The sequence below is a fragment of the Astatotilapia calliptera genome, chromosome 7 (assembly GCF_900246225.1).
Source record: "Astatotilapia calliptera chromosome 7, fAstCal1.2, whole genome shotgun sequence".
NCBI classification, from domain to species: Eukaryota; Metazoa; Chordata; class Actinopteri; order Cichliformes; family Cichlidae; genus Astatotilapia; species Astatotilapia calliptera.
This window is the reverse complement of record NC_039308.1, coordinates 44848485-44874977: the sequence shown is the minus strand read 5'-3', so window position 1 is coordinate 44874977 and position 26493 is coordinate 44848485. Positions and strand designations below refer to the sequence as shown.

General features: G+C 41.2%; 1 protein-coding gene across 5 annotated transcripts in view; it reads right to left on the bottom strand.

Annotated features, from left to right (window-relative positions):
- Positions 1 to 26493, bottom strand: part of kif21a (kinesin family member 21A) — a 60617-nt gene that overhangs the window by 7007 nt on the left and 27117 nt on the right. Inside the window, exons 4-30 of one of the 5 annotated variants that reach the window (XM_026175044.1) lie at positions 25508 to 25648; positions 25054 to 25185; positions 24717 to 24887; positions 24260 to 24375; positions 23324 to 23519; positions 23003 to 23192; positions 22801 to 22867; positions 21736 to 21939; positions 21087 to 21161; positions 20168 to 20255; positions 19946 to 20060; positions 17164 to 17352; positions 16328 to 16527; positions 15763 to 15870; positions 15592 to 15660; positions 15301 to 15446; positions 14377 to 14521; positions 13834 to 14028; positions 12977 to 13078; positions 11933 to 12098; positions 11259 to 11279; positions 10471 to 10528; positions 10069 to 10123; positions 9782 to 9981; positions 9031 to 9156; positions 4068 to 4204; positions 3332 to 3506 (exon numbers count right to left, since the gene is read on the bottom strand). In XM_026175044.1, the coding sequence (XP_026030829.1) occupies positions 3332 to 3506; positions 4068 to 4204; positions 9031 to 9156; positions 9782 to 9981; positions 10069 to 10123; positions 10471 to 10528; positions 11259 to 11279; positions 11933 to 12098; positions 12977 to 13078; positions 13834 to 14028; positions 14377 to 14521; positions 15301 to 15446; positions 15592 to 15660; positions 15763 to 15870; positions 16328 to 16527; positions 17164 to 17352; positions 19946 to 20060; positions 20168 to 20255; positions 21087 to 21161; positions 21736 to 21939; positions 22801 to 22867; positions 23003 to 23192; positions 23324 to 23519; positions 24260 to 24375; positions 24717 to 24887; positions 25054 to 25185; positions 25508 to 25648 (3587 nt within the window). The remainder of the gene's footprint in view (positions 1 to 3331; positions 3507 to 4067; positions 4205 to 9030; positions 9157 to 9781; positions 9982 to 10068; positions 10124 to 10470; positions 10529 to 11258; positions 11280 to 11932; positions 12099 to 12976; positions 13079 to 13833; positions 14029 to 14376; positions 14522 to 15300; positions 15447 to 15591; positions 15661 to 15762; positions 15871 to 16327; positions 16528 to 17163; positions 17353 to 19945; positions 20061 to 20167; positions 20256 to 21086; positions 21162 to 21735; positions 21940 to 22800; positions 22868 to 23002; positions 23193 to 23323; positions 23520 to 24259; positions 24376 to 24716; positions 24888 to 25053; positions 25186 to 25507; positions 25649 to 26493) is intronic. The other 4 variants (XM_026175039.1, XM_026175040.1, XM_026175043.1 and 1 more) reach the window with 4 other exon arrangements.

Here is a 26493-nt window from a genome sequence, read left to right as displayed (position 1 = left end):
AAGCAGAGAAGCCCAGACCTCCCTCTCCCCAGCCACCTCCTCCAGCTTATCCGGGGGAACACCGAGGCGTTCCCAGGCCAGCCAAGAGATATAATCTCTCCAGCGTGTCCTGTGTCTGCCCCATGGCCTCCTCCCGGTGGGACATGCCTGGAACACCTCACCCAGGAGGCACCCAGGAGGCATCCTTGTCAGATTCCTGAACCACCTCAGCTGGCTCCTTTCAATGTGGAGGAGCAGCGGCTCTACTCTGAGCGCCTCCCAGATGGCCAAACTTCTCACCCTAAGGGAGAGGCCAGCCACCCTTGGAGGAAGCTAATTTCCGCCGCTTGTATCCGCGATCTTGTTCTTTCGGTCACTACCCACAGCTCGTGGCCATAGGTGAGGGTAGGGACGTAGATCGACCGGTAAATTGAGAGCTTCGCTTTTACACTCAGCTCCCTCTTCACCACGACGGACCGGTGCAGCGTCTGCATTACTGCAGCTGCAGCACCAATCCGTCTGTCGATCTCCGGCTCCCTTCTCCCATCACTCGCGAACAAGACCCCGAGATACTTGAACTCCTCCACTTGGGGCAGGAACTCATCCCCGACCCGGAGTGGGCACTCCACCCTTTTCTGGCTGAGAACCATGGCCTCAGATTTGGAGGTGCTGATCTTTATTCCCGCTGCTTCACACTGGCTGCGAACCGTTCCAGTGCGAGCTGGAGGCCCCCACCCGATGAAGCCAACAGAACCACATCATCCGTGAAAAGCAGAGATGAGATTCTGAGGCCACCAAAGCGAAAGCCCTCCGCCACTTGGCTGCGCCTAGAAATCCTGTCCATGAAAATTATGAACAGAATTGGTGACAAAGGGCAGCCCTAGCGGAGCCCATCACCCACCAGGAACGAGTCCGACTTATTGCCGGCAATGCGAACCAAGCTCTTGCAACGGTTGTATAGGGATCGAATGGCCCGTAGCAATGGGCCAGACACCCCATACTCCCGCAGCACCTCCCACAGGACACCCCGAGGGACACGGTCGAATGCCTTCTCCAAGTCCACAAAACACATGTAGACTGGTTGGGCAAACTCCCATGCACCCTCAAGTATCCTGGAGAGGATAAAGAGCTGGTCCAGTGTTCCGCGACCAGGACGAAAACCGCATTGTTCCTCCTGTATCCGAGGTTCGACTAGCGGACGAACTCTCCTTTCCAGCACCCTGGCATAGACTTTCCCAGGGAGGCTTAGGAGTGTGATCCCCCTGTAGTTGGAACACACCCTGCGGTCCCCCTTCTTAAAGATGAGGCCCACCACTCCGGTCTGCCAGTCCAGGGGTACTGCCCCTGATCTCCATGCAACATTGCAGAGGCGTGTCAACCAGGACAGCCCTACAACGTCCAGAGCCTTCAGGAACTCGGGGCGGACCTCATCAACACCAGGGGCTCTGCCACCAAGGAGTTGTTTAACTGCCTCAGTGACCGCGCCTCCGGAAATTGGCGGGTCATTCCCCTCATCCCCAGACTCTGCTTCCTCCTTGGAAGACGTGTCAGTGGGATTAAGGAGGTCCTCGAAGTATTCCTTCCACCGCCTGACAATTTTCTCAGTCGACGTCAGCAGCGCTCCGCCAGCACTATACACAGTGCAGGTAGAGCACCGCTTTCCCCTCCTGAGACGTCTGACGGTTTGCCAGAAGCTCTTCGAGGCAGTCCGAAAGTCTTTTTCCATAGCCTCTCCAAACTCCTCCCACACCCGAGTTTTTGCTTCAGCCACTGCCCAAGCCACATTTCGCTTGGCCTGTCAATACCTGTCAGCTGCCTCCGGAGTCCCACAGGGTAACCAAGCCCGATAGGACTCCTTCAGCCTGGTGGCTCCTTTCACCTCTGGTGTCCACCATTTGGTTCGGAGCTTACCACCACAGCAGGCACCAACCACCTTGCGGACGCAGCTCAATGCAGCAGCTTCGGCAATGGAGACGCTGAACATGGTCCATTCGGACTCAATGTCCCCAGTCTCCCTCGGAATGCTGTTGAAGCTCTGCCGGAGGTGTGCGTTGAAGATCTTGCCGACTGGGGCCTCTGCTAGACGTCCCCAGCACACCCTCACTACGTGTTTAGGTGCACCGGGTCTGTCCAGCATCCTCTCCCGCCGCCTGATCCAACTCACCACCAGGTGGTGATCAGTTGACAGCTCAGCCCCTCTCTTTACCTGAGTGTCTAGAACATATGGTCACAGGTCTGGTGATACGATTACAAAATCGATCATCGACCTGTGGCCTAGAGCGTCCTGGTGCCACGTGCACTTATGGACACTCTTATGTTCGAACAAGGTGTTCGTTATGGCTAAACTGTGATTTGCACAGAAGTCCAATAACAAAACACCGCTCAGGTTCAGATCAGGAAGGCCGTTCCTCCCAATCACGCCCCTCCGGGTCTCACTGTCGTTACCCACGTGAGCACTGAAGTCTCCCAGCAGGACAACAGAGTCTCCAGGTGGAGCACTTTCCAGCACCCCACCCAGGGACTCTAAGAAGGCTGGGTACTCTGATCTGCCACTCGGCGCATAAGCGCAGATGACAGTCAGGACCCGTTCCCCGACCCTAAGGCGCAGGGAACAAACCCTCTCATCCACCGGGAAAAACCCCAACGTACCGCCAGCAAGCCGAGGGGATATTAGAATACCCACCCCAGCCCGCCGCCTCTCACCAGGGGCAACTCCAGACTGAGACAGAGTCCAGCCCCTCTCCAGGAGACTGGTTCCAGAGCCCAAGCTATGCGTAGAGGTGAGCCCGACAATATCTAGCTGGTACCTCTCAACCTCACGCACTAACTCAGGCTCCTTCCTGGGGGCAAAAGCCCCCAGACAACATATCCGAAGGGATACACAAACCCCTCCACCACGATAAGGTAGCGATTCACAGACAGAGCTGATTTAAATGGCAGCTACCACCTCAAGATGTCTTGAAGTTCTCCGGAGGCCTGGTAATGAACTAATCATTTGATTCAGGTGTGCTGAGCCAGGGTGATATCTAAAACCTGCAGGACTCCTGCTTTAAAGGGTATAACTCAAATTGATGTTCATTTTCTTTAAAGCTAAAGAAATACTGCTAAAACAATAACAAATCCATAGACTGTACAACTTAACATTTTCAATGATTTGGAAAGAAAAATATTTGGGAAACAAGAGAAAAGTGTGAAAACTAAAGTGCTTATTATTTTATCCATATTAAGTACATAAAGCTTAACTATACCAACTGACGGGGTTGTAAGTTTGCTATATAGAAACTATACAGAAAGTGTGTGCCAGGAAAGTGAACATAATGTTCATCAGTCCATAATAAATAGTCTTACTCACGTTAGTGTGCGGATGCATTTGGCCGAGTCCCGAATGTCCCAGACTTTGATGTAGGAGGTAGAGACGGTAAAGACCAAACTAGAGCTATAACGGACTGACACAACATTGTTGGGGTGACCCGCTAGAGACATTATCTCCTGACCCGTCACCAGATTCCACACCTTACAGGTCCGGTCTGCAAATTAAAACACCATTTTGTCATTTTCACTGTGATTTATGACAATATTAAAATACAGAGAACATTTCTGAGAACGGGATGTCAAAACTGAAGAGCGCCACAACAAAACTGATTGGATAAAATTTATCACGGTGCAAGGGATACAAAACAAAATCCATTTTAACTGACAGCAAAACTAAACAGAGCTGGACAGCACCTTCTTGCACTTGGAATGCACAATTAATCCTGCTGGGATAAATTGGCACTCTAGCCGATTTCCTGCACATTAAAATCCATTTGTTATGCTTAAAAGCTCCATCACCATAACAATGTTGTGGCTTGGACAATGTCATTTATGTTCCATCACCTCATTTATCCACCATATGACAATCCTAATTAATCCTTATTGGCTTTTATATGTGGTGTTATGCTGTTATATAATAACACAACACCATGTCCAAGTGTAATAAATTACCATAGCTGTAACAAGAAGGCATCTGAAGAATACTGATTAGAGGTGTAAGATTAGAGTCAGGAGGTGAAAGAAGGAAGGAAGGAGGGAGGATTGTGAGCATTAACCTTTGGATCCTGTGAACAGCAGGTCGTCAGTGCAGTCAACACATAAAACAGCTTTACTGTGTCCCTCCGCCACATGAACACACTGTAATGTCGACGACCGGCTGCTCTTGGTGGGTGGGACCGGGTTAATGACGCCCCTGGAAAACAAACAAACCACCATCATAAAGGGCAGCATCACACATGGCAAAGTAAAAAAAGAAGAAAAAAAACTCCAACAAATTCACACAACAGACTCATGCAGCTCTCTCAGTGATGCAAACCAAAAATAGAAAGAGATGAAAATAAGAGAAAAATGATGAGACAGCTGTGAAAGGAGTCACCCTTGTGTTGAAAGAAAGGAAAGACAAGCCAAGAACCTATAAATAATCGAGATGATTTCTTTTGCAGCCTATAATTGATTGAAACACCCAAAGAGCCGAAGACAGGTGATCACTGGAAACCCATGGAGTCTTCTTATCGGGGACTGAGAATTCTGCAGCATCTCAGTAAGCCTGGTTGATCACTAATTGGCTGGCTGTGATAGTGTAATTGTAAAATTTCATAACCAGCGAATCTGCAGCATGAGCTATCCAAACGATGACACTTATCATTAGTAGGTTTTTGTTCTTCAGGCTTGAAGCCTGAAAAACTTCACAGATGTGAGAAAAAACATCTGTTTTTCTGTTTTCTCTTTTTCATATTTCTGGAGAGCTTTGTAGTCTTCCACAGAAGTCACAGGAGAGGACTGCAGAGGGTTCAGGTTCAATACCAACAATGCACTAAACACAGTGACGCTGTTTGGCTTTGTTCCAATTATCTTATGGTCTTGGAGAAGACATCCATTCATTGATTTTAATCATGTTTTAACATGTTTGTTTTTTTCCTGGGTAACTCTCGCACAAAGTTGCCAAAGCAGTGGGGGAAGAAACCCCAGAGAGAACAAAACCAAAGAACAGCCCTGCAGCCTGCAACAGACTGGCATGCTCCAGGAACAAGCTCCAGCCAGACTCTCACCATGAACTGGCTAAGGGGAAGAAAACAGATGGATAGGTATGGCAAATCAGCAACAGCCCAAAAATAAAGTATTCATACTTGTTTGAAATCAGAGAGTGGAGCAAAGCTACTGTAGGAGGAAGCTGAAGGACAGGTGCAGGCATCCCTGAGGGGATGATATTCTGATATTCCTGGGGGCTGATTAGCTACTGATTATAAAACTAACTGCTTCCTATTCCTGAGTTGTTATCTGCAGTGCAACCTCGAGAAGAGCTAATTGTAGTGTGAGTGTGTACCCATGAATAAAAAGGCATTTTAAAAACATAACACATGGGAGGAATACATTTTAGTGTAATATACTGAGCATCTATATTTTCCATACCCATCAATTACTTCTACCTTCCATAAAGCGATTGGAATTATACAGATTTTTACCAAAGCGATTTAGTAATAGTTTTCCAAAGCTTTTACTTCCAAATCTGATAAATTATGTCTTCACATACATAATGACGTTGCACACACACTGAGAATGTACTTTCCATTAAGCAGAGTGTAGCAGCTAATATAACATGACTATGGATTGTGGATGGAGAAGTAGGAGTGCCTTTTAGAATTTGTAAGCGCTTTATTAGTTTGTTAGAGGAGCTGCAACTTTGATTAATAAGTGTGACAACTGTGGCTGAAAGGCCTCTTCTCTGCCTCATCTCAGCTAACTGAAGTCACTGAAGTGGATCTCTCCAGTTCAGAGGAATCAGATGACAAACATTTTCTGTTTGCTATCGATATGGTCTAAGGAGCTTGTGCATTTTGAGTCCTCGACCTGAGTGTTTCCATCACAGCCATCTTGGTTGAAAAAAGCTTGATGTGATGAGGTGGTGCAGTTCTGACTCTAAAACTTGCCAATAATTAGTGAGTGACAAGCTATCCAATGAGCATGTGGTTTTAATACCACAGATAAATCTCTTTGGAAACAGACTTTTTTTTTTTAATGAGTGACTGAGCCTATAAACTCAACAGGACAGTGTTTACAGAGGTCAAATCAAAGCCATTTTCCCAGAGACTTCAGTAGCACCAGACATATTTTGTAAACAACACCTCACAGCTTTCAGCGTATAGATTTAAGGTATTTTCACACTGGCTTCTTTTTTCCATTACAGAAGCCACGACTATGTTTTATACCATGTATTTTAAGCGTTCGCACTAATTGAGAGATGTCAATGTCTCTGGGCTACAAACATTGCTGGACTAAAAGTTTGAGCCTTTAAAATACAAAATCTGAAACTAAATAGATGTCACAGTGGCTACCTATCTCTTCTGCAGTCTTTTAGCCAAAGAATCAAAAACAATATGGTCTTAAATGTTTCTGCACGCATACAGGCTCCACTTTACAATGGTACAATATGCTTTTATAAACTTTGAATGTCTGACATTGTCTTTTATTATATTTATGTACAAAATCCACATGTATTAACCAAAACATCATTGCAGTTACTTGGGACAGAGTAAGCATTTGGCCAGCATTTAACAAAATAACATTTCAGAAAGCCCATCTGATCCTGCACAACATTTGCAGTATGCCTTAGGTAACCTGTCATACGGCTTAAGTGGCTATTGAGAAAAGCAGTAGGGGAGAGACAGGAAATGGCAGGCAGCTCTTCAGGTTTCTGAAGGTAGGCAGAATCACTTCCAATTAAGCTACTGCATAATTAAACTGTGGACTAAGCTGTTAAAACACTGCTGGCAGGAGTGTGGCAGGACTGCATGAAGAGAGCAGATGCACATGCTGCATTTATGTCATCGAAGCCACCAGCAGGATGGTTTTGGCAGTAAGGCGTTGTCACTTGTTCACACTCATCTGAAGCTAATAAGGATTACTGAAATGTTTGCTGCTCAGTCTGGTGTCTTAAGATTACCAGTTGGTTGACAGTGTAAGCAACTATCATTCTGTCAACAAATCATCATGCCATTAAAGTTCCTGTTTTAGAGCAACAATTTATTCTCTTTTTACACAAAAAGCCTGGCAGACCTCAGGCATTTATTATCCTTGTTTCACTGAAAACCTTATTTATATGCAGTCCTAAATCCCCCAGTTCAACAGGTTTTACCATCTTCCCAGCATACGCAACACTTTTCCCCCCAAATCCATCTTTAATGAGGTCAAATTAGAGCTCTGGGAGAAAAATCTGAACACTGTAATTTTTGGAATATATTTAAAGAAAAATGATTCATCTTGTGTCAAAACAGCTTTTAATGACTGCTTAAATCTAACAATAGCTGAGCATGTGTGTGACTACACTGCACACCAGAAAGAAATTGGTGGATGGTGGATGAAAAAAAGAAGGAGAAAAATGAAGAGACTCGTTTTAACAAAAATGTCATGTTTAGCCTGAGGGTGGTGGCAGAGTAAATGCCATGCTGTAGCCTAGAGAGTTTATCCTGTTGGGTGTCCTTGCCTAATGGTCAAAACACAAACAATTTAAATGCAGCAACCCAGGATGCTTCCCATACAAGGCGGCTTGTTGCTGGCATTTTCCTGCCATGTCATAAAAACGCATCCATAAACTTGTAAAAGACCACAAACAATTTAATATTTGTACATGTATATTTTTATCTCTCTCTTCTTCATTTCCACCTTATCCTCCTCACCTCAAGCGTCACCTCCTGAAATGATATCAGGGCTCTAATAAACAAAAATGCGCATAAACATGTTTAATTATTTTGAATATTGTCACAATTACTTATTGTCAGCAGATTAGACAATAAAACTAAACCAGAGCCTTGCTGGTTATAAGCTAACATTATTCCAACTAATGTTGGACTCAAATGTTTTTAAAAAATAAAATAAAAAAATAAAAATCTCACTTTCCCTCTGAGTTTATTCACCAAGTGTCCGAGTCCAACAACGTTACAGCGACTGCAAAGAAAGTTTCAGTGACACCAGCTAAGAGTAGCTAAGTGCAACAAAATCCACTAAAACTCAACAACTAACCTCAGTATTGTCATTAGACATCAGTGAGCTTCACTGATTCATAAACTCGTATCAGACTCAGAAGGTTTACAGCCTCCTCCAGATTAAATGGATGTAAACAAGCAGCATACTGATGAGGTAAACGGCAGATTGGCAGTCTACACTCGACGGCCAGCATTGTTTGTCCTTAACAGACCACTGTATCTAGGACTAGGTGCTTAAAATTAGGAAGGGTAAGAATAGAATTCAGTTGACTGCAATCTACTGACATCTAGTCATGAGCTTTTATACACTACCTTTAAACAGTAACCCTCAAAACCACTGCAATCAAGACTCTTGGGTATAATTACAGATACTGACATAATGCTCACATGTAATAATTATGATTCCTAAATAGTTAATGCAATTGTTATTTTTCATTACTTTGACAAACCACTTAGATTTAATCTGCAAGTCTGTACTACAAATACATCTTGACCACTTTCACAGCACTAATATTTTTGAAGTTGCTCATATTCTAAAACAGGACGACAGGCAATGAAGAAGAATTCTTAAGATATAATCAAAAACTGCTGTCAGTATTTTTCAGTTGATGCACAGCCAGTTTTATAATAACTGTTTGCTCACTGTTCAATCTTTCTATTTGAATCTTACGCTGGAAAACTTACTGGTGAGATAAAGAAAAGTAAAGAGAGCGATTTCTGAACAGGACATCAGGAGCAAGCGAATCAATTAGCAAGCAAACAATGAATTTGATCCCAAACTATCAAAAATACAGTAATCACCAGCTTTCAACATTAGAGCTCAGAGAAGATACGTGTTATTTAAGTTGGGAAAAAATTACTTCAAATGAAGCATAGAGCTTGGCATGTGACGGTCATCAAACAAGATGCAGAGCATTATGTAGGTGACACCACATGCTTTTCCAAACCAGGAAACCAGAAGGAGGAGTATTAGTAGGGTCAAAGTGAAGTAGTTTTGTCTTTAAGCTCTGTAGCCAGGATGATGGCATCAAGCTCTTACTGTTTAATGTCCTTGACCTTTGCCCTTTCAGCCGCTGCTTGTGCCTTGTCATAGGTCTTCCTGCGCGAGAGCGGGGAAGGCTCAGGAGCTCGCTTTTCCACGCCTGGCAGATTTCTGGAGCCAGAACTGAATGTTCAGTTTTACCGATTTATCCACAAACAACACAGATAATATAACAAAAAAAAGATTTTTAAAACAAATGGAAATGAAACCAATACAAAATAATGGCAACAATGACGAGATGAGCATGCAGTACACACAGAAATACAGTTACCTGATGTTACAGTTCCAAAACAGTGATGGTTCTTCGTCAAGCTCATGTTTAACAATGAGTGCAGTGTGTGCTGCACATCCACAAATATAATTCTAACTGTATCATTTTTGATGGATTATTATCAGCTAAGGTTTATTCTTACATAAAGCAACTGGCTCCATTTTAAAGCACTGCTTGTCACGAGACATTTAATGCAGCCTGGTTAGTATTTCTTTTATTAGTGTGCAACTGACCTGGAATGAGGAACGGCAAGGGAGACTTTTGCAGGGCACAGTAATAATCAAGCAATACAAAATATTTGCTCGTCTCTACATGCTTTTCTCAAATAGATTCATCAATTGCTGTAAGGTATAGCAAAATGTGAAGGTGCTTGTAAACAATATATAACCAAATAAAGCAAAGAAGCGCAGCAACAACATGCAGGAAAAAGAGAAGGAGGAATGAATCTGTTAGTAAGAGTGCAGGGCCTGAACTTACATGCTGCCCATTTTAGAGGAAAAGCCAGGGGAGAGAGCTGCGTAGTCCCTGACTGAGCCTGACAAGTCCATGTCTCCGCCCGCATCGGGTGTTTCAGCTAACGGCAACATCGGACTAGAAAAGTCGACAGTAGGTGCATCAGGGGCAGAGTCACTGTTAGCGTAGAGCAACTCCATCTGAGTGGTCGTCCTCCTGCGAGCCTGTACAGCACAGATAAGTGAACAATTAAAAATACAGAAATGGTTTTAGGATAAGGCATCAAACATGTGCAACAAACTCTACAATACCTTATTTCTTGTTTTGGTCTCTCCACAAAGTTTCATGAAATCTGTAGCCAGAGTGCTGGAGGAAATACAGACAAGTTTTTTAATGCAAACACTCATTATAGAATGTGCTTGGACTACACTGCTCCTCTCTGCTTTACTGCTTTGCAGTATAATTAAACAATACTTCTCATAATTAACAAGTTAATTATAAGAATAGTATAAACATTAATGTGAACATAAAAGACAAAATGCAATTTCATTAAAAGATACAATAAAACATCATATGTATATAATGCAATAATATAACAATTCATGAACTACTGAAGCAACTTAACATAAATGTGACAAAATATGCCACAAGATAATATTTTAAATCTACAAATACATTGTTATAGTACTTTTTAAGCACTATAACAGACTTACTTTCCCTCTGCAGAGGGGCTCTGGGCAGATTCGTCACTGCTGCTATCGTCCCCGTTTTCTGTCAGATGAGATCCGTGAACAGAGAATATTAGATGGAGTGATTTAGCTGAGATGACTGGTCAGCTAAAATGGTTCTTAGTAGGTATACTTTGCTAGAGACTTAAATAATTTAACTTCTTTATTTTAACCTTTGCAATTTTGATTTCTTTTGTATAACATGTAGAAAAATGAACAGATGAAGCAGATGAGGGGTGATGTCAGCACAGCGCCATGCTGTTTAATTGATAAACCTGGCCCTCGCCGAGCTCATTAATACCAGATGGCTCAAAAACAGATGAGGTTCAAAGTCAGAGAGAGGTCATATTGGGAAGATTTTAAAGAGACATGTAAGGGAGCTGATATGAATGTAAAAGAACCAACATGAGATAACAGGGTGGACGAGTGCAAGAAATCATTAGTCTGCTGGTCCTGATGGGTCAGCTGACCTACAAGGTCTAACAGAGCAAAATATCCACGTTATATGGTTCCTGTAGAAGAGTCTGGGGTTAGCAGGTGCTAAAACATGGAGGCTGTAGCACATGTGAGCTGCAAGGAGGAGGGGGAGGACAGAGGGTAGGAGGAGTGTATCCAGATAAGGAGAGGGGAAAGCTTCAGCCAACACATGGAGGGGAGCCTGGTTGCACTGCACCTCATGCACCTGTTTATGTTATGTTCAGTTAGTTCTCAAAGTGCAAAGGGAAGGAACCATGCATTCATAACCGATTAGAGTCCAATAGGGTTTCACTTACCAGGCGGGATGTTACCTAGCTCTGTAAACACATAAGAAAACAAAAAAAGGGAAAAGAAAAGATGGGGGAACAGAAAAAGGCAACGCACAAATCAAAAACCATCCCCCAAAATTCGAAATAAATAAATAAATAAATGAATAAATCGATAAAAAAAAGATATAAAAATAAAATAAAATGCACCAACTGTCAGAGCATCCTACCGAACAGAGGCTGGCAAATTCAATATCAAAACAAAAAGAAGTAATCAGCTTTAATTACAAGCATGTAAATAGAAACAGTATTATACTAATGTGATCGTATATACTTGTGTACACAGCACCAAAATGTAACCATGGAATTAACTGTCGGTTGTACAACAGGGACGCCAGCTTCTATTCGGCAGAAGGCAACAAGCAATATCACCTCAAAAGGCCCAATCATGCAACTGACCAGTTACCCAGTGCACCTCCTGACAGCAAAATCATTTCTAACAAGAGTATGAAAGCAACATTTATGCTGCTAAATTTAAACACGTACACTCAGGGAGAGAAATAGATCTAAAACATCCCAGAATTAAATTCTAATCTCAGCTTTGCCTAGCATGATATCAGTGACACTTTCAGTGGGTGGGCAGGGCCTGGTCCAAACTGGATACGTTTTTATTTTATTGTATCTTTTCATTTTTTTTATTCTACCTTGCAAAGCATTCCCCAGCAGCGCGTCCAGCTCTGGGTTAAACTCTGCCTTCTCCTTCAGCATGTGAAAGAGCAGCTGGTTCTGTGTGGCGCTGGTAATTTCAGTCTGCTTCAATCTGCCCTCCATCACCTTCACCTGAGACTCCCTCTGAGCTGCCTGCAGGCCCTGAAGAGGTCAGACCACAGTGTCAGGCCATTTCATCTGCATTTCATTTCATTTTTTGGTTAGAGTTGGAAGTTTCTGAGTTAAAGCATGGAACAGATGCTACAACTTAATATCGTGCACATATGCAAATGAGCTTGCATGTCATATTGCTGATACTTGGGCTGTATGACTACTGTACAGCAGTGGCAATTTTTATCAGTTATTAATAAAAAAAATTATCCAAGTTGAATTCTGGTTAAATAAAAGATCAACAGTGAAGGAACAACAAACAACAACAACATGAGATGTTGTCTCAGATCTTCTTCCCTTTCACTCTCCGTCCCTTCCCCCCGTCTTGCAACCATGGGGAGCAAGGCTTTCAGCTGCTCTGCTCCATGACTCTGGAATTCCCTACCTCCTGATTTAAGAAACATCTCTTCCTTCTCTCTCTTTAAGTCCAAACTCAAAACCCACTTGTACAAAATAGCTTATCCCACATAACCTTTCCACTCTCCTATTTTTATTTGTTTATGTCTTATGCTTTTATGATTCTGTAAACTTCTTGCTTTTATGTTGCTTTTATTCTACTGTGTACAGCGACCTTGAGTGTTTTGAAAGGCGCATTTCAAATAAAATGTATAATTATTATTATTATTATCATCATCTTCTCCCCCTGGTCGCTTACAACCCACCTACAGTCAACTGGTGTCCTACAGTTTCTGTTACTATACAACTGCATTTCTTTCTACATACAGAGGTTTCTACTATTTTGCACATAAAAGACACGTAAGCTAAATAACATCTATGTATAATCATGTTTGTTGTATGTTATTCATAAGGAGAGGAAATGGTGATGTTTTCACTGAACAGGTGTGATTTCTCTTTCTGAAGGAGGGTACCTTGTTAATTGCCATTGACATGAAGTGATCAAGGAGAAAACGAGCCTCTGTCAGTGTACAAGAACCAATCACAGCAGAGACGTCCACAGAATCACCCTCCTCCTGGGAGAAAGAAAAAGTAACATTTGAAGACCATAGTTAACAGAAATGAAATTTAATTTCCAACCTTGTTAACATGCCCATATGTTGTTTATTATGTGCTACAACGCATATTTTTAGCAAAATAATCAGAGAAAGCCAACTTTTTCTCTTGGAACTGGAGTCCACGGTACTTCAGGCACTGTGTTTGTGCTATGAAGTTGTTGTTACAGTTTCAGTATTGACTCTCTCATAGTTTTCCTGACAGTAAAAATGTGTATGGGCTCTCCTGAGTTAGAGTGAAACACCCTTTATACAGCTTAAAAAAGAAGAAATACAAAAGAAGAAACTATTTTAAATCAAAGATATATTCTTTCAAATTTACTCTTCAGTCAGCAAGTGCTAAGAACGCTGAATTTCAGCTGATTGTGACATAATGAAGGTCATTCACGTTCCACAGTCTATCCATTTCTTTTATATAGATGGTATCTGGCGACCTCCCCTCTGCCCAAGTTTTGACACCTCACTATATAATCAACAAAGATGCAATTTGACGACCAGTTTGAACAGTTTCCAGGTTTTTCCCGAGGGTCGTCCTATTAATCTGTATAGGCAGAGATCACCATCACTAACTGCTGATTCACACCCGGTCGTTTTATTCTGGAAGCAGGCCTGAAAACATCTCAGTTCAGGAAAAAAAGGCTTAAAACAAGCTAAACAACCCGTCTGAGGTTTTCAATATCTGGCTGCCAATTTCCAGAATCAGCAGGCTCTCTCACCTTGGTTTCCTCCATCTGCATGATGTTGGCCTGACAATCTGCAATACTGTCATTAATATAATCAATGTTGGCTGTCAATGCTTCCACTTCCTCATTGATGGGAAGAACAGTCTTCTCTGCCTCTGGCCCCTCTCTGAGCAGCCGGTCCCTCTTCCTGAGGACCTTCTCCTTGCGCTTGGTGAGCTCCTCCCTTTGCTGTGTGTTAAAAATGAAACAAATTCTTATATATTTTCAATCACTGAGTCATTTCTGAATATGGGAAAAGTCACAGACGATGATTAAATTAACCTAAAGCAATGACATGTTCTTTGAAGCTCATTGATAAGGAAACACACAAGGATGCAGAGCAATATTAAATGAAACAACTGTTTTTGCTGCATTACGCTTAACAACAGCCACAAGGTCATAGATTTTAAAATTTCCCTACTGAAAATAAAAGAACAATTTAATGTCTTCCAGGCGTCTAGCAAGATATCTTTTAGGTCTTTCTCCTGATCTGCTAACATTCAAAATCTATACAACTGTCCTGCTTTAGGTTTTTACCTTGAGAAGGCGGTTCATGTCGGTTTCCATGTTAGAGATGGTCATCCTCTGCATGATGACATCAGAGATACGCCGCTCCAGGGACTGCCATTTGTTGCGAGCCATTCTGGTGCTGTAAACACTTCCTGTGCGCCTGTAAGAAGACCTGTACATGCAGCATCACTCATCAGTAAACTGTCCGATTAATACAGCCACTTATTTAACACCTAAATGTACAAATCCAGGGAGAATGTAGAAAGTGATTAAGAAACCCTCCATCGACAACAACTCAAATGTTCACATTGTGTGCATTTTAAAGTGGATTTGGACTTTTAGCTTAACATAATTTAGGATTAGTGAAGTGTTTCAACTATTTATCCTTTTAGGATATTTAATTAGTACACATTTTAAGAATTTATCAAATATATAGATTTTTTTATTCATTCTGACAGCTAAAAGTTTTACATAATAGCCATCCGTGTGTTAATACTTTAAACTACTAACCGTATGTTTTACCTAATAACATTCATCTGTTTATCTTTCATTTCATGCGGTCAGCTTATACTTGTAACCGTTTATCCATACTTTTATCCACCAATTCAACTCTAAAGCTATACTGTTAATAAGAATTTCAACTGCTAGCCACAGTTTTGCCTAGATCTTTGGGCAGCACGGTCGTGCCATCCAGGGACATTTTTGAAGTTTAAAGTCTTGTTTAGATTAGATGATCTTTCCCTGCAGCAATCTCCTGGGGTACTAATCACAGATGCAAATAACTGAAGAAGAGATTTAGGTTTCATTTTATGAAATGAGGCAGGTAGGGTGTTCACTATTTCCTGAAAATTTCTGCAATGTGTACATCTCAGAACCTTCCTTCCAGCCGGCCTCTTTAAAAAAGTAAAAAATTATGCACTCAAGCAAACATTTGCGTGCACACAGACTCACCAAGTGCCATTGGGAGCACTGTTGCTGGAGGAGTACATGCGTCCAGAGGGGGGTCTGTGTGAGGAGTCCTGGACTGGTTCTGGAAGATTGACCTTTCGGATCACCTTACCCGAGGTAGGCCTGACCTGCCTCCTCAGAGCTGTCACCTGACACACAGAGCTTACTTGTCACACCAAAAAGTGTGTAAACACAACATATACCGGACATATGCTTGCATCTACAGTCTCACAAGTACAATTAAAAAAGTTCAATCTGCTTCCTCTGTCAGAAATATTTTTTGATGCCTCTCACCTCCTCAGTCTTCCTCCTCAGAATAAGTTCCTGCTGTCTTTTCTGAGCTTCCAATAACTTCAGCTGATGCTGAGGAGGAAACATGAATATAGTATCATCAAAGAAAGTAATGAAACTCGTGGCACAGAGCGTGATATAACTGCAGAAGTTTATAAACTGACTGTTACTAACCTCCTGCTTGCGCTGGTCCTTCTTCAAAGAAGCTATTTCTCGGTTTCTGCGAGACTCGTTCATCCTGTTCTTCTCCTGTTGCTCCTTCATCTGCTTCATAAGACGGACCTGGATAGATCATATTAAACAATATTGGGCTTAGTAACAGCACACATGTAAACTAGAGAGCCCGCATCTCCAGATTACATGAGTGTCATATCTGGTACAGTTATATACAACAACAATCTTTATTTATAGAGCACATTTAAAAGCCAAGGGCATGCCAAAGTGCTTTACATAAAAGAATAAAACAATTAACACTATAACATCAGAGTCATATAAGTGTGGAATTATGTTCACAGGTAAAAACCACTAATAAGAGTAAACTATAGCACATAGCTATAGCAAAGTAAAGCTGTACCATCAACACAGTGATAGAGAACATAGACAACGCAAGACAAACAGAAAAATTAATAGAATAACTCACTGCAAACAAGGCCAGGATTTAACTGGTAGAAAAAGCAAGTTCAAACAGATATGTTTTAAGCCGTGATTTAAAAGATTGAAATATCTCCTTAGTCCATACCTTAGTCCTCTTCATTTCTGCCACATCCATCTGAAGCTTCTTCAGCTGTTTCTCGTACTGTGATTGGTTCTTGAGTAGGCGGGCATGCTCCTTCTGGGCCGACTGGAGCTTTTGAAGCTCCTTGTTCATGATGCTCAGCTTCTTCTCATATTCAGCCTTGATTTTGCGAGCCTTATCCTCTGTACCAGTTTCTACTGAACCTGAAAATATTCAGAAAAAATATAATACTATAACATTTTTTAAATCCAACACTGCTGTGGGACATGCTCCCCCAGCTGTGTGTGCCTGGCTATCTGCAGGTGGACTAACTGAAATCTCAACATTAGGCTACTAAAAATAAAAATTAATTAATTAAAAATACAAAACAGATTTTGTTTCGTGGAAACCTACCTGGAGAAAGTGTTCGTGAACAGAATCACACTTTAACTTTGCAGACAACATGTTTTACACACAGTTGGTCAACTAGTGTGTGTGTGTGTGTGTGCGCGTGTGCTTTTTAACAAAACTAATAAGTCTGGCTTTAAAATCCATACTTTTAAAATCCGTCTCAGACAAACGTTGATGTATTAACTGTCCCCATCTGCCAGCACACGTTCATAAACAGGTTTTTCATTACTAAAGAAAAACAAAGGCTCAGATCAAATAAGTATATACTTTCTGTTTGAGATTGAAATAAGATGATCAGAGGCAGAGATATGATGAACCAAACCCACAAGTGCCTCCTGGTGGATGATTTTATCCAAACTGTCAGAGCACATGTAAATAAATTATGTCACACACTGCAGTGCTCTCCCCTCTGACTGATATGTGACCTCCCACTTCCCTCGCCGTCTTACTCATGTTTTGGAGGACGCGGTCTCTCTCCAGCTGGGTGTCTCGGATCTTGCACTGCAGCATCATCAGCTTCTGTTCGTACTGCTGTTTCAGTGTGTGTAGACGCCGCTGGCTGTTCTCCAGTTCATCAATCAGCTTCTGCTTGATGGCAATCTCACAGGTGATGTTGGCCAGATCTGCCTGGTAATTCTCTGTGAGACACCGACGAGCTGATTAAGTATCGACATCCACAGGTACAGGCATAAATCTCAAGCAGTTCTTGTATATTGTTGTTAGAAGATCCATTTAAATAATCTTGGATTACACATAGTCAGGTTTCATTTGTTTAGTCCCAAGTTCAACTTGAAAACTGAAAAGAAGTGAAAGAAAATTAATTTGTACTACTTCATATTTTATCTTAGAAAAGGTGTTTTTGCCCACCTGAAAACATGAAATGCTAAACCTAAAAAAGTTTTAGGCAGAGCCTAAAGACCATCACAAGCAATTACATCAAATTATGTTTTTGTAAACCAGTTTTGTTAATTGAGTAATTGGGTCTTAATTTATGTAAGCAGACATTTTTGTTTTGCTCACTGCCCTTCATGCATATACCCCTCAAAGTCTGGGAGTGAGTATATGCATGAAGGGCAGTATATTCTATAATGAGCCATGTAAAACCCAGAAAAACAGGACGTAACCAGGAGTTTGTACTTGAATTTTTACACTGTCTAATATTACAATTTGTATCTGTTTGGAAGCCTAAAAACAAAAAATGCTCCTTACAAGAAGCACTGTGAGCACAAACCCCCACCAAGGCAGTTCATTGTCTGCACAATGTTTACTTTTAAGGGAATAGCATTGTATTTTCTTTATATTCAATTTGGTTTGTTCTTTTTAAACATAGATTAAAAAGTTTGCAGCTGTTTTTACTGCACTACAAAGTGCAGCCTTTTTAAAATGGTATTTGTCCTGTTGAAGCTCACTTTAATAAACCTGACATAATTCTCAGTACAATTTTTCATTTACATGGATTCATTGACTTGGAAATACTTTCTTCAACTTGAAAGAAAAGCAGATGTGTAATGTAAAAGTGAGGTCAGAGGTCAAATGTGACATGATATTTGGATACAAACTATAACGCGAGATTTAGAATTCCCAGATGTTCTTCCCAATATTCCTTTATGTTGTCAATACAAACAATGACAGTATGAAAGAGTTTTACACAGCTCTATGTAGCATTATTATCACTATGATTTTAAAATAAATGATTGACCTTGAAAGAGAGGTCAGAGGTCAAATGTGGCATGATATTTTAAATCTTTATACAGTACATTTTGTATGTTCACAATACAGATCACGCCTGTAAAAACACACTTTGTAAGGCCAACAAATCATTAAGCTGACTTAGGGCTGTTCGATATAACGATATATATCGGATGACGATATAAAAACGTCTATCGTTTCATTTTACGCTATCGTTTGTTTCGTGGTGTCGCAAAATAAACTGTTCACGGCAATATTTTTTCATCGATGTGATGGTCACTGTAGTGGCTTTATTAATTTCTTAAAGTTCTCTCTTTCTCTTATATTTAATATAACCACACTACCGACGGACAAGCGCCTGTTTTTATGCGTTGTGGTTGGCAACAGCGATGGTAACAGCATCGCGTGTCTGCTTGTTTATGTTTCACATAAACCTTTCACAATAAAGCTCAAGATCCTGTTGAGACTTTTCAAAATAAACGGAATCACGTGAAAGAGCAGATTATTTACGGATGAGAATTAAAAAAGAGCCGCCAGGTGGTAAAAAATAAACCTTAGACTCAAACATTAGAACAGGCTTTTCCCCGCAGCACGCCGTGTAATAAATACTCACAGAGAAAACGGCGGCCTTTACAACTTATGTCTAAAAATGTATAGTTTCATGCATCTGTTAAAACACTGGAGTCCAGCTACATGACTCGCAGCTGGAAACACTTCCTGCAAGACGAGCTGCCTGATCAGAAGGTCGGGGGTTCGATTCCCCTTAACAGCTACCCTGAGGTACCCCTGAGCAAGGTACCGTCCCTACACACTGCTCCCCGGGCGCCCAATGGCTGCCCACTGCTTCACTGAGTGAATGGGTTAAATGCAGAGAGCAATTTCCCCACGGGGCTCAATAAAGTACAATAATGTACACACTTTCTGAGATTCACAGAATTTACAGAAAATTTTACATTTTTGTGATTTGTATCGTTATCGGGATGATAGAATTCTTATATTGGGATATAAGATTTTGGTCATATCGCACAGCCCTAAGCTGACTTTAAAGACCTTGGTGGATGTAAGGCAAGTTTCAGTGGATAGTTAACATGACCCTACTCTATCCCAACAAAGTTTGATCAAAATTCATTCAAAACCTTGAGCTACTGTGTGTATAGGCACGTGCAAATGCCACCAAAAACGTCACTTTCTTGGTAAAGGTAATAAGCACCTCAATGAGAATGAACAGAATGAGAGAAAATTCTCAGGTCACTCAGAAGAAAACTATCACATGAACAGTGGGTTCTCAAAGGTTTAATGATTTAGATGGCCGGCCTATGAGTGAGGGTCACAAGTATAAAGAGAACTTCAAACACATTTAAACAGGGTTCATAACATGTCTGTTTTCAGTTGCTAATGTACTGAATTTAAACGAGATCTCGTGTAACCAGCTGGCTCAAAATCTTCCATCTGAATGGGGGGAAAAAGGGGGTCGAAGCTTACAAGTGACACTTTAAAGACAGTTTCATTAAATCAATAAAAAGAAAAATTCATGCAGGATACCTTTTTCATCTGACTCTGAGTCAGAGTCATCAGAGCTCTCCTCTACATCCATCTCTTCCTCCTCCTCTTCTTCCTCTTCCTCTCCCTCCTCATGGTCACTGCCATCCTGGACCTCCTACAGCATAAAACAAATACCTTTTTATTTCAAAGTACTAGTTAGTACACTGTATATACGAGGTTGATTATATAAATAATGGAGGAACATAATGAAGTCCGTCATACCATTTCCGTGTCCTCACTGGCCCTCTCTGTCATTTCCTTCTCTGTACCCTTTTCTTGCTCATTGTCAGGAACTTCTTCTTTGTTGACGCTGAAAGATTTAAAAGACGTTGTAATCAGTTTTCCATTTGTAATGTAAGAAGAGAACTTGGAAGCTTTTTCTGCAGGAAGTGGATTGCACGTTAATCTGCTGGCAATAAAGAAACGTTCATTTTCTGGATAAACGCAGTAGTAAGTAACATATCTGTGCATGGCATCTTTAACATCAGGGAAAACACTGTCTTTTTGGCAAAGAAGCTTTTTGACTGGTTTCACCACAATGCAAGGTTTAGTTTCCAATGACTCGATTGCTGCAGACACTCGTCTCTGTGAGAAAACATAAACAAGTCTTACACAGTGAGACTTAGATAAGACCACAAAATATAAGTTGGGATTGCTCCAATTTTATAAGCTTGATTGTGCAAAAGACAGTATTTTTAAACAAAAGAAGGGAGGCATCTCATCAGGCTGGTCAAAACTGGCAAAGTAAAGAAGCATGGAAGGAAAATGCAGTACGAAAAATAAATGTTTTAACCAAATTCATGAAGCAGATCTGTTGGATAAATATTTTATCCAAACTCGGGGGGTTAGCAATGCTAAGGTAGCATTTCACACAAAAAACACCTGGGTAAAGTGATCAAAAAGAAAATAAAAGATTAATACAGATTTTTTGTCATCCAGCCTTAGATTGTTTGAAAATAGGAGATTAAAGCTTATTAAGTGGCAAAACTGTGTTTCAGGGAGGTGATGTGCTTTGACAGTAGTATGTTTCACGTCAGAGCAGGGAAATACCTGCCCAAACATAAACAATAAAATTAAAATAAAGTGCTGAATTATGGGGAAGCATGGGAATGGCAACAGGAGGGTGGAAGCTCTGACAAACCTGGCATCCTCAACCTCTTCCACCACCACCTCCTCCCTTTCCTCCCTCTCTCTCTCCTCCAACAGCAGCTGGAGTCTTCAGGGAGGGTCAAAGGGTCAAACGAGAGAAGGAAGCAAGAGATGAACAAAGGAAGAATGGAGGGAAGACTGGTCAGAGGAAGCTCTGCACTGAAAACCACACCTTTAATCCACCTTTCAGCCCCCAAAGTGCCCCCGGGGCAGCTCTGAGTTAAAAAAATAAAATAAAACCTGAGCCTGCGATCAATCTGCTGTGTTTGCTTGCACTGAAATTTACAGTGCAGCGACAGTACAGCACTACCAGAGAACTAACGACTGAAAACATAAAGCTGATGTGTTTATGTGTATAAATGAAGTCAAATGTTTATAAATTATTCAATAAGTTATTTGTGGCTTTTAAGTGTCCTCGTTCCAATATACAAAGACGAACCTTTGAAACAAGTCAAACTGACCTCTGGGTAAAGCAATCATGCCTTTGGAAAATTATGAATGGTTTAGGATAAATAAAAATGCCATTCCAGTATGAAACTCACTCAAATATATGCACGACTGTAGTAAAACATTCAACAGAGCCAATCCTCAAAACCATTTAAAAACAACAAGAACTTCGCTCTGTTCACTGTCACAGTTACCTTTTCTTCTTCTTCTTTTCTCGTTTCTTCAGTTTCTCCAGATCTTTCTTAGCGAGTTCGATAATGTCAGCAGTCTCCTTCTCGGGGGCCAGAAGAGTGGAGGAAAAGGAGCTGGACCCTCCAAAGAACGACTGACGGTTGGAGGCACGGGACAGATTCTTCCTCAAATTCTCACTGACAGCCTCGCTCTCCAGGAGTTTTGCCCTGAGGATAGCATCAAGACACCGACAGATTGTAATACAGAGCCTTCACTGTGTCTCTAGATTTGGTCCCTCACAAATGAATTTCATCTGTAATATAAATGTGTTTAAAGGCTTAAAACAAGGCTTGTGTTTAACACTGTAGATATTCAACCCCACTGTGGTGCCCCCTAAAGAGAGCAGCCGAAATAACAATGTTCAGTCTCATTGCCAATTATGAAAGTCCACTAAAACACTTCATATTTCATATAATCAGGTTGAATCTTTTTAAACAGGTTGTTTAAAGAAGTATTTTTATCGCCATTTAAATCAATGAACAGAATGATTTTATTACAACTGTGTGCACCGTTTGTGCACTGCTGCAGTTTCAGACAACATTGCTTTCCCCTCTGAAGATACCGTGTCACCAGTGTGGCTAATTCTATTTTTTCCAGCCTACTATTTATAACATCGTTACAAAATATTTCAATAAAAAGTTCTCTTCTCCCGTGCTAATTTCATCTCTACCTTTTCATTTTATCCGTGTCTACTGTATTTTAGTATTTAGTCTAAATGTTTGAACCATCCCAAGTCTGTTTTTGTTGCAGAAAAAGAAATGACGGTTTAGTTTCATCCAGACTGAGATCAGAAAAAGCTCTGGAGTTTGGTCCGCACTGAGATCCTGGGAAGGTTTCACAGGTGTTATATTGACTGGGATCAAAAGTCCAGACCAAAACACTTGAACTGTGATCTCACATGTCATCAAACATTTCAGGGTAGTGACTGTTAAAAGAATGAGGTAGTCTTAATGTTTATGAGTACAGGAGGCGAAAACATACAGGAAAAGGTCAAAAATGAACAAGGGAATAAATCGGAATTCGTTTACCGAAGGTCTTCAATCTCTTTAATGTAACTCTGAATCATGTTTCCAATTTCCTCTGTGCCTCCTTCACCTGTAAGAGAAACATGATAAGAGTAATGAAGGGAAAAAAGGCACATCATGCATTAACTCTGACTAGAGCGGCACAATATAAAAACAAAAACCCAACAACTCTCTGCTTAAACTAATTCATAAGTTTGATGCATACCTGCACGGGCGAGGGTCTGGTTGGCCTGGTCACTGAGCAGCTGGGTGAGTCGTGCCCGCTGGGCATCGATGGTCTCCTGCATGGCCTTCACCCTCACCCTCAGGTTGCTGTTCTCTGTCTGCAGCATGGAGTTTTCGTGGAACATGTCACTCAAGCTTTCCACACCGTCCTCACCCACCAAACGTTTACCCTGCAGGGGGGGCAAAAACAATATAGTTTGTTGTAAAAAGTTTAATTTTTTTGACATGCCACGTGGGTTTTTTCTCCTTCCATTTTACATAAGGCTCATCCCTGTCCTTTAAATTCCTCCCGTCTTCTCACCGTCTTGTACTCCATGAGCTCCATCTGCAGTCGAGCTATTTCCGTCCTCAGAGCGCTGATCTGCTGGCTGGCCTTGTCCTGGTTCACCATCACCTTGTTCTTGATGTTCCGCGCTCTGTTCGCGTACTTTAATGTGTTCAAAGTTTCCATGAAGTCACGGTCAGATGGACTGATGCATGCAATCATCACTGTTTGGCTGAGAAAGAAGAAAGTGACATTTCATAATTTATTTTCACACATGATCTCCACACAGTATTGGAATTATGACACTGTGGGACACTGCACCTAGTAGTTATTTCTTACATTAACATAAGAGATAAAATGTTTGAGATGTTCTCACTAATGGAAATTGTTTGGTGAGGTCAGAGAAGGAAATTATGCAGAAAAATCTAGTGTGTGGGTATCCACACCCAGGCATCTCCCACAGTTAACAGTTTTGTATCCATCTAATTAGCTGGGGTGGGTTTTTTTCCATTTTGACTTTTCATCTTCAATTTAGTTTTAGTTAGTTTCCATGGTGGATTATCTTGTTTTAGTTTAGTTTTTATTTGTTTCAGTGTTAGTTTTTAGTGGCTTTAATCATTATTGCATGCACACATTCATCACTGACTCAGGCAAGCTCTAAGAATTTTTTTTCCAAACTAACAAACACTAAAACTAATGATATTTTCTCTATATCTTTATTTTTATTTCCAAGTTCTCAAAATTGTTCCAGGTAGTTTCAATTCTTTTAAACAAGTCTAGCTTTTATTTTAATTGCTTTTCCCCCACATCTACTTTTAGTTCAGTTTTAATTAAATATACTGTAACAGCACTGGTTCTCATCATCTTATACTGTTGTTTGATGATATTCGGTTGAAATCGTTGCCGTATCAGAAACAAATCAAGACAAAATGTTTTTATGAGGAAAAAGCTAAAAATCTGTGGTCCTCTGACCTGTTTCCTCCTAATGAGTCCTGCAGGAGTCGGGTGAGTTTGGAGTCTCTGTAAGGCACATGTGAGGCCCGCTTGCTCCGGTCACCCAGAGCACTGATTACATTCCCCAGGGCGAGCTGGTCAAAAAGACAGGAGACAAAGGGAGACAGGATGTCATAGAGGGGCAACAATTTGCTATCAGTCCATTTGTAGAGTTACAGTTAACACTTTTAGCACTACTTTTTTTTTAGTTGCGATTTGGGTGGCCACATCCCAGAAACAGCATGTTTGTGTGGAACAACGTGGGATCCCTGGTCACTCTAACTGTGCTGACTTTGTTCAGCTGGAAATACTTCATAATGCATTCATTTTTGAATTTAAGTATATTTGTAAAGTCTGCCACCAGATGGCAGTATATCATTAGACTTTGAAGTCTTTGCTGCCTCACAAATCCTGGTGCAAGAACAGGCAGACTCACCAGTCCACAGTTAATGGAGATGCCCTCTTTGGCTCGATCACCCGTCGCTCCGGTTCTTTTCAGCCGCTCCGAACCGGCCAAGTCCACAAAGTGAAACTTGGCCGTCAGTGTCTCATACTCGTCCATCTCAGAGTTACCGTTGGTGACTCGATTATCAGTGTCATTTTCTTGCTGTGTAAAAATCATGCATGTAAATGCACTCAGTGACAGCAGCATGTACACACAGATTTTTTTACCCCCAACAATCATTGATAATAAAAAGGAGAAAAAAAAAGGAAAGAAATGATATTATTGATAAGATCTAACAGACATGATTTGCAGTGATTTATTGACGTACATTGTCAGAGGCACAGACGCGGACTTGGCACAGGTGGATGGTGAAGATGGCATGAGATCGGGAGCTTTGGACGTTCATCTGAGTGCTGGCTGTGGTGCGAGACAGAGCCCCCAGTTTCAGGCACTGCATCATCTACAGAGTCAGGCAGAGCATTAAATATTAATACAATGGTTGAACCCACTTTGAAACATTTGGTGCAAAAAACAACAGCAAAGTCACAAAACAAAGTGCAGTGCTAAAAATATATTTATACTGAATATATGAAGCTTTACTCCAGTAACGCTTGTAGCAGTGCAAAGGTTTATACCCAAGAGTACTGAGTAAATCTTTGATACCAACCTACACACATTTTGTCTTGGGGATGTTTTGTTTTAGAATAAACTGATGCTTAAAGGGAAATCAATGATGTCGCGCTGAACACCTGCATAACAGTGCAACACATAATCTGTGTTACCTCAGCCTCGGAGGACACCGTCCGTGTGGTCACTCCCACTGTGTAGATTCCACCGTTGGCATCTTCATGGATCTTAATGTGAGATTTCTGCTTCATGTCTCGAGTTGAGTCAAAGAGGTCCAGAACTTCCTCGTTGTAAAGCTGCAGGAAGACGCAAGAAAATATTTCAAACTAGTAGGAACAAAAGATTATTCTGTGATTGCTGTGTCGTTTCTGTCTACTACCCTATATTATTATCAATGTTTGCTGTTCTCAGATCTCTTGAAGAGATTCTGAGATCAAGCGTCTCATTATGTAAAAATCAGAACGGAAAAGTTGAATAACTTACAAATTGCAAAAATGCCAGTGGGTGTTATGTCTTTCATACTGTGTACAGGCCAAACAATAAGTTACAGCAGCCCGTACAGTAAACAGCCCTGAGAGGTGAAAGCAATGAGTGTACAGTGAAAGACTCACTGCTCATTAAGGTCACTGCTTTTAGCACACTGTGATCACTGAAGGTGAGTCAAATAACAGAATCAGCTATTTTAAATCAACTCTGCTCTCATTTTGATTATGGCAGTAAAACAGAGCGTTTCATTAGCTACATATTAAAACGTTTTTAGAAAATATCTCTTGAACCACTAAACGACTGAGAAAAAAAGCAGTATACGTTTCACAATATTGGGTCTAAATGATATATAGACATCTCATCCACTGCCAAACAGCTTGGAGCTTTCATTCTCTCTCTTTTTTGTTAAACTTAAAGCAGCTACCAGTAGTTTTAAGGTAATCTGCACCATCTAGTAACTTTTGAAGCCTTAGATCTAAAACGACATCTTATTTGCCATGTGTGACCATCACCATTATACTGCCTCCCCAGCTCAAGATGAGCCTGATGGCCTAGCACAACTGTCAAGTCACATCATCCCTATTAACTCTCTCTATCCAGAGACAGACCTTCTATCACCCCCTACCTGCCCCATAACACCTCCTAATCCCACCGA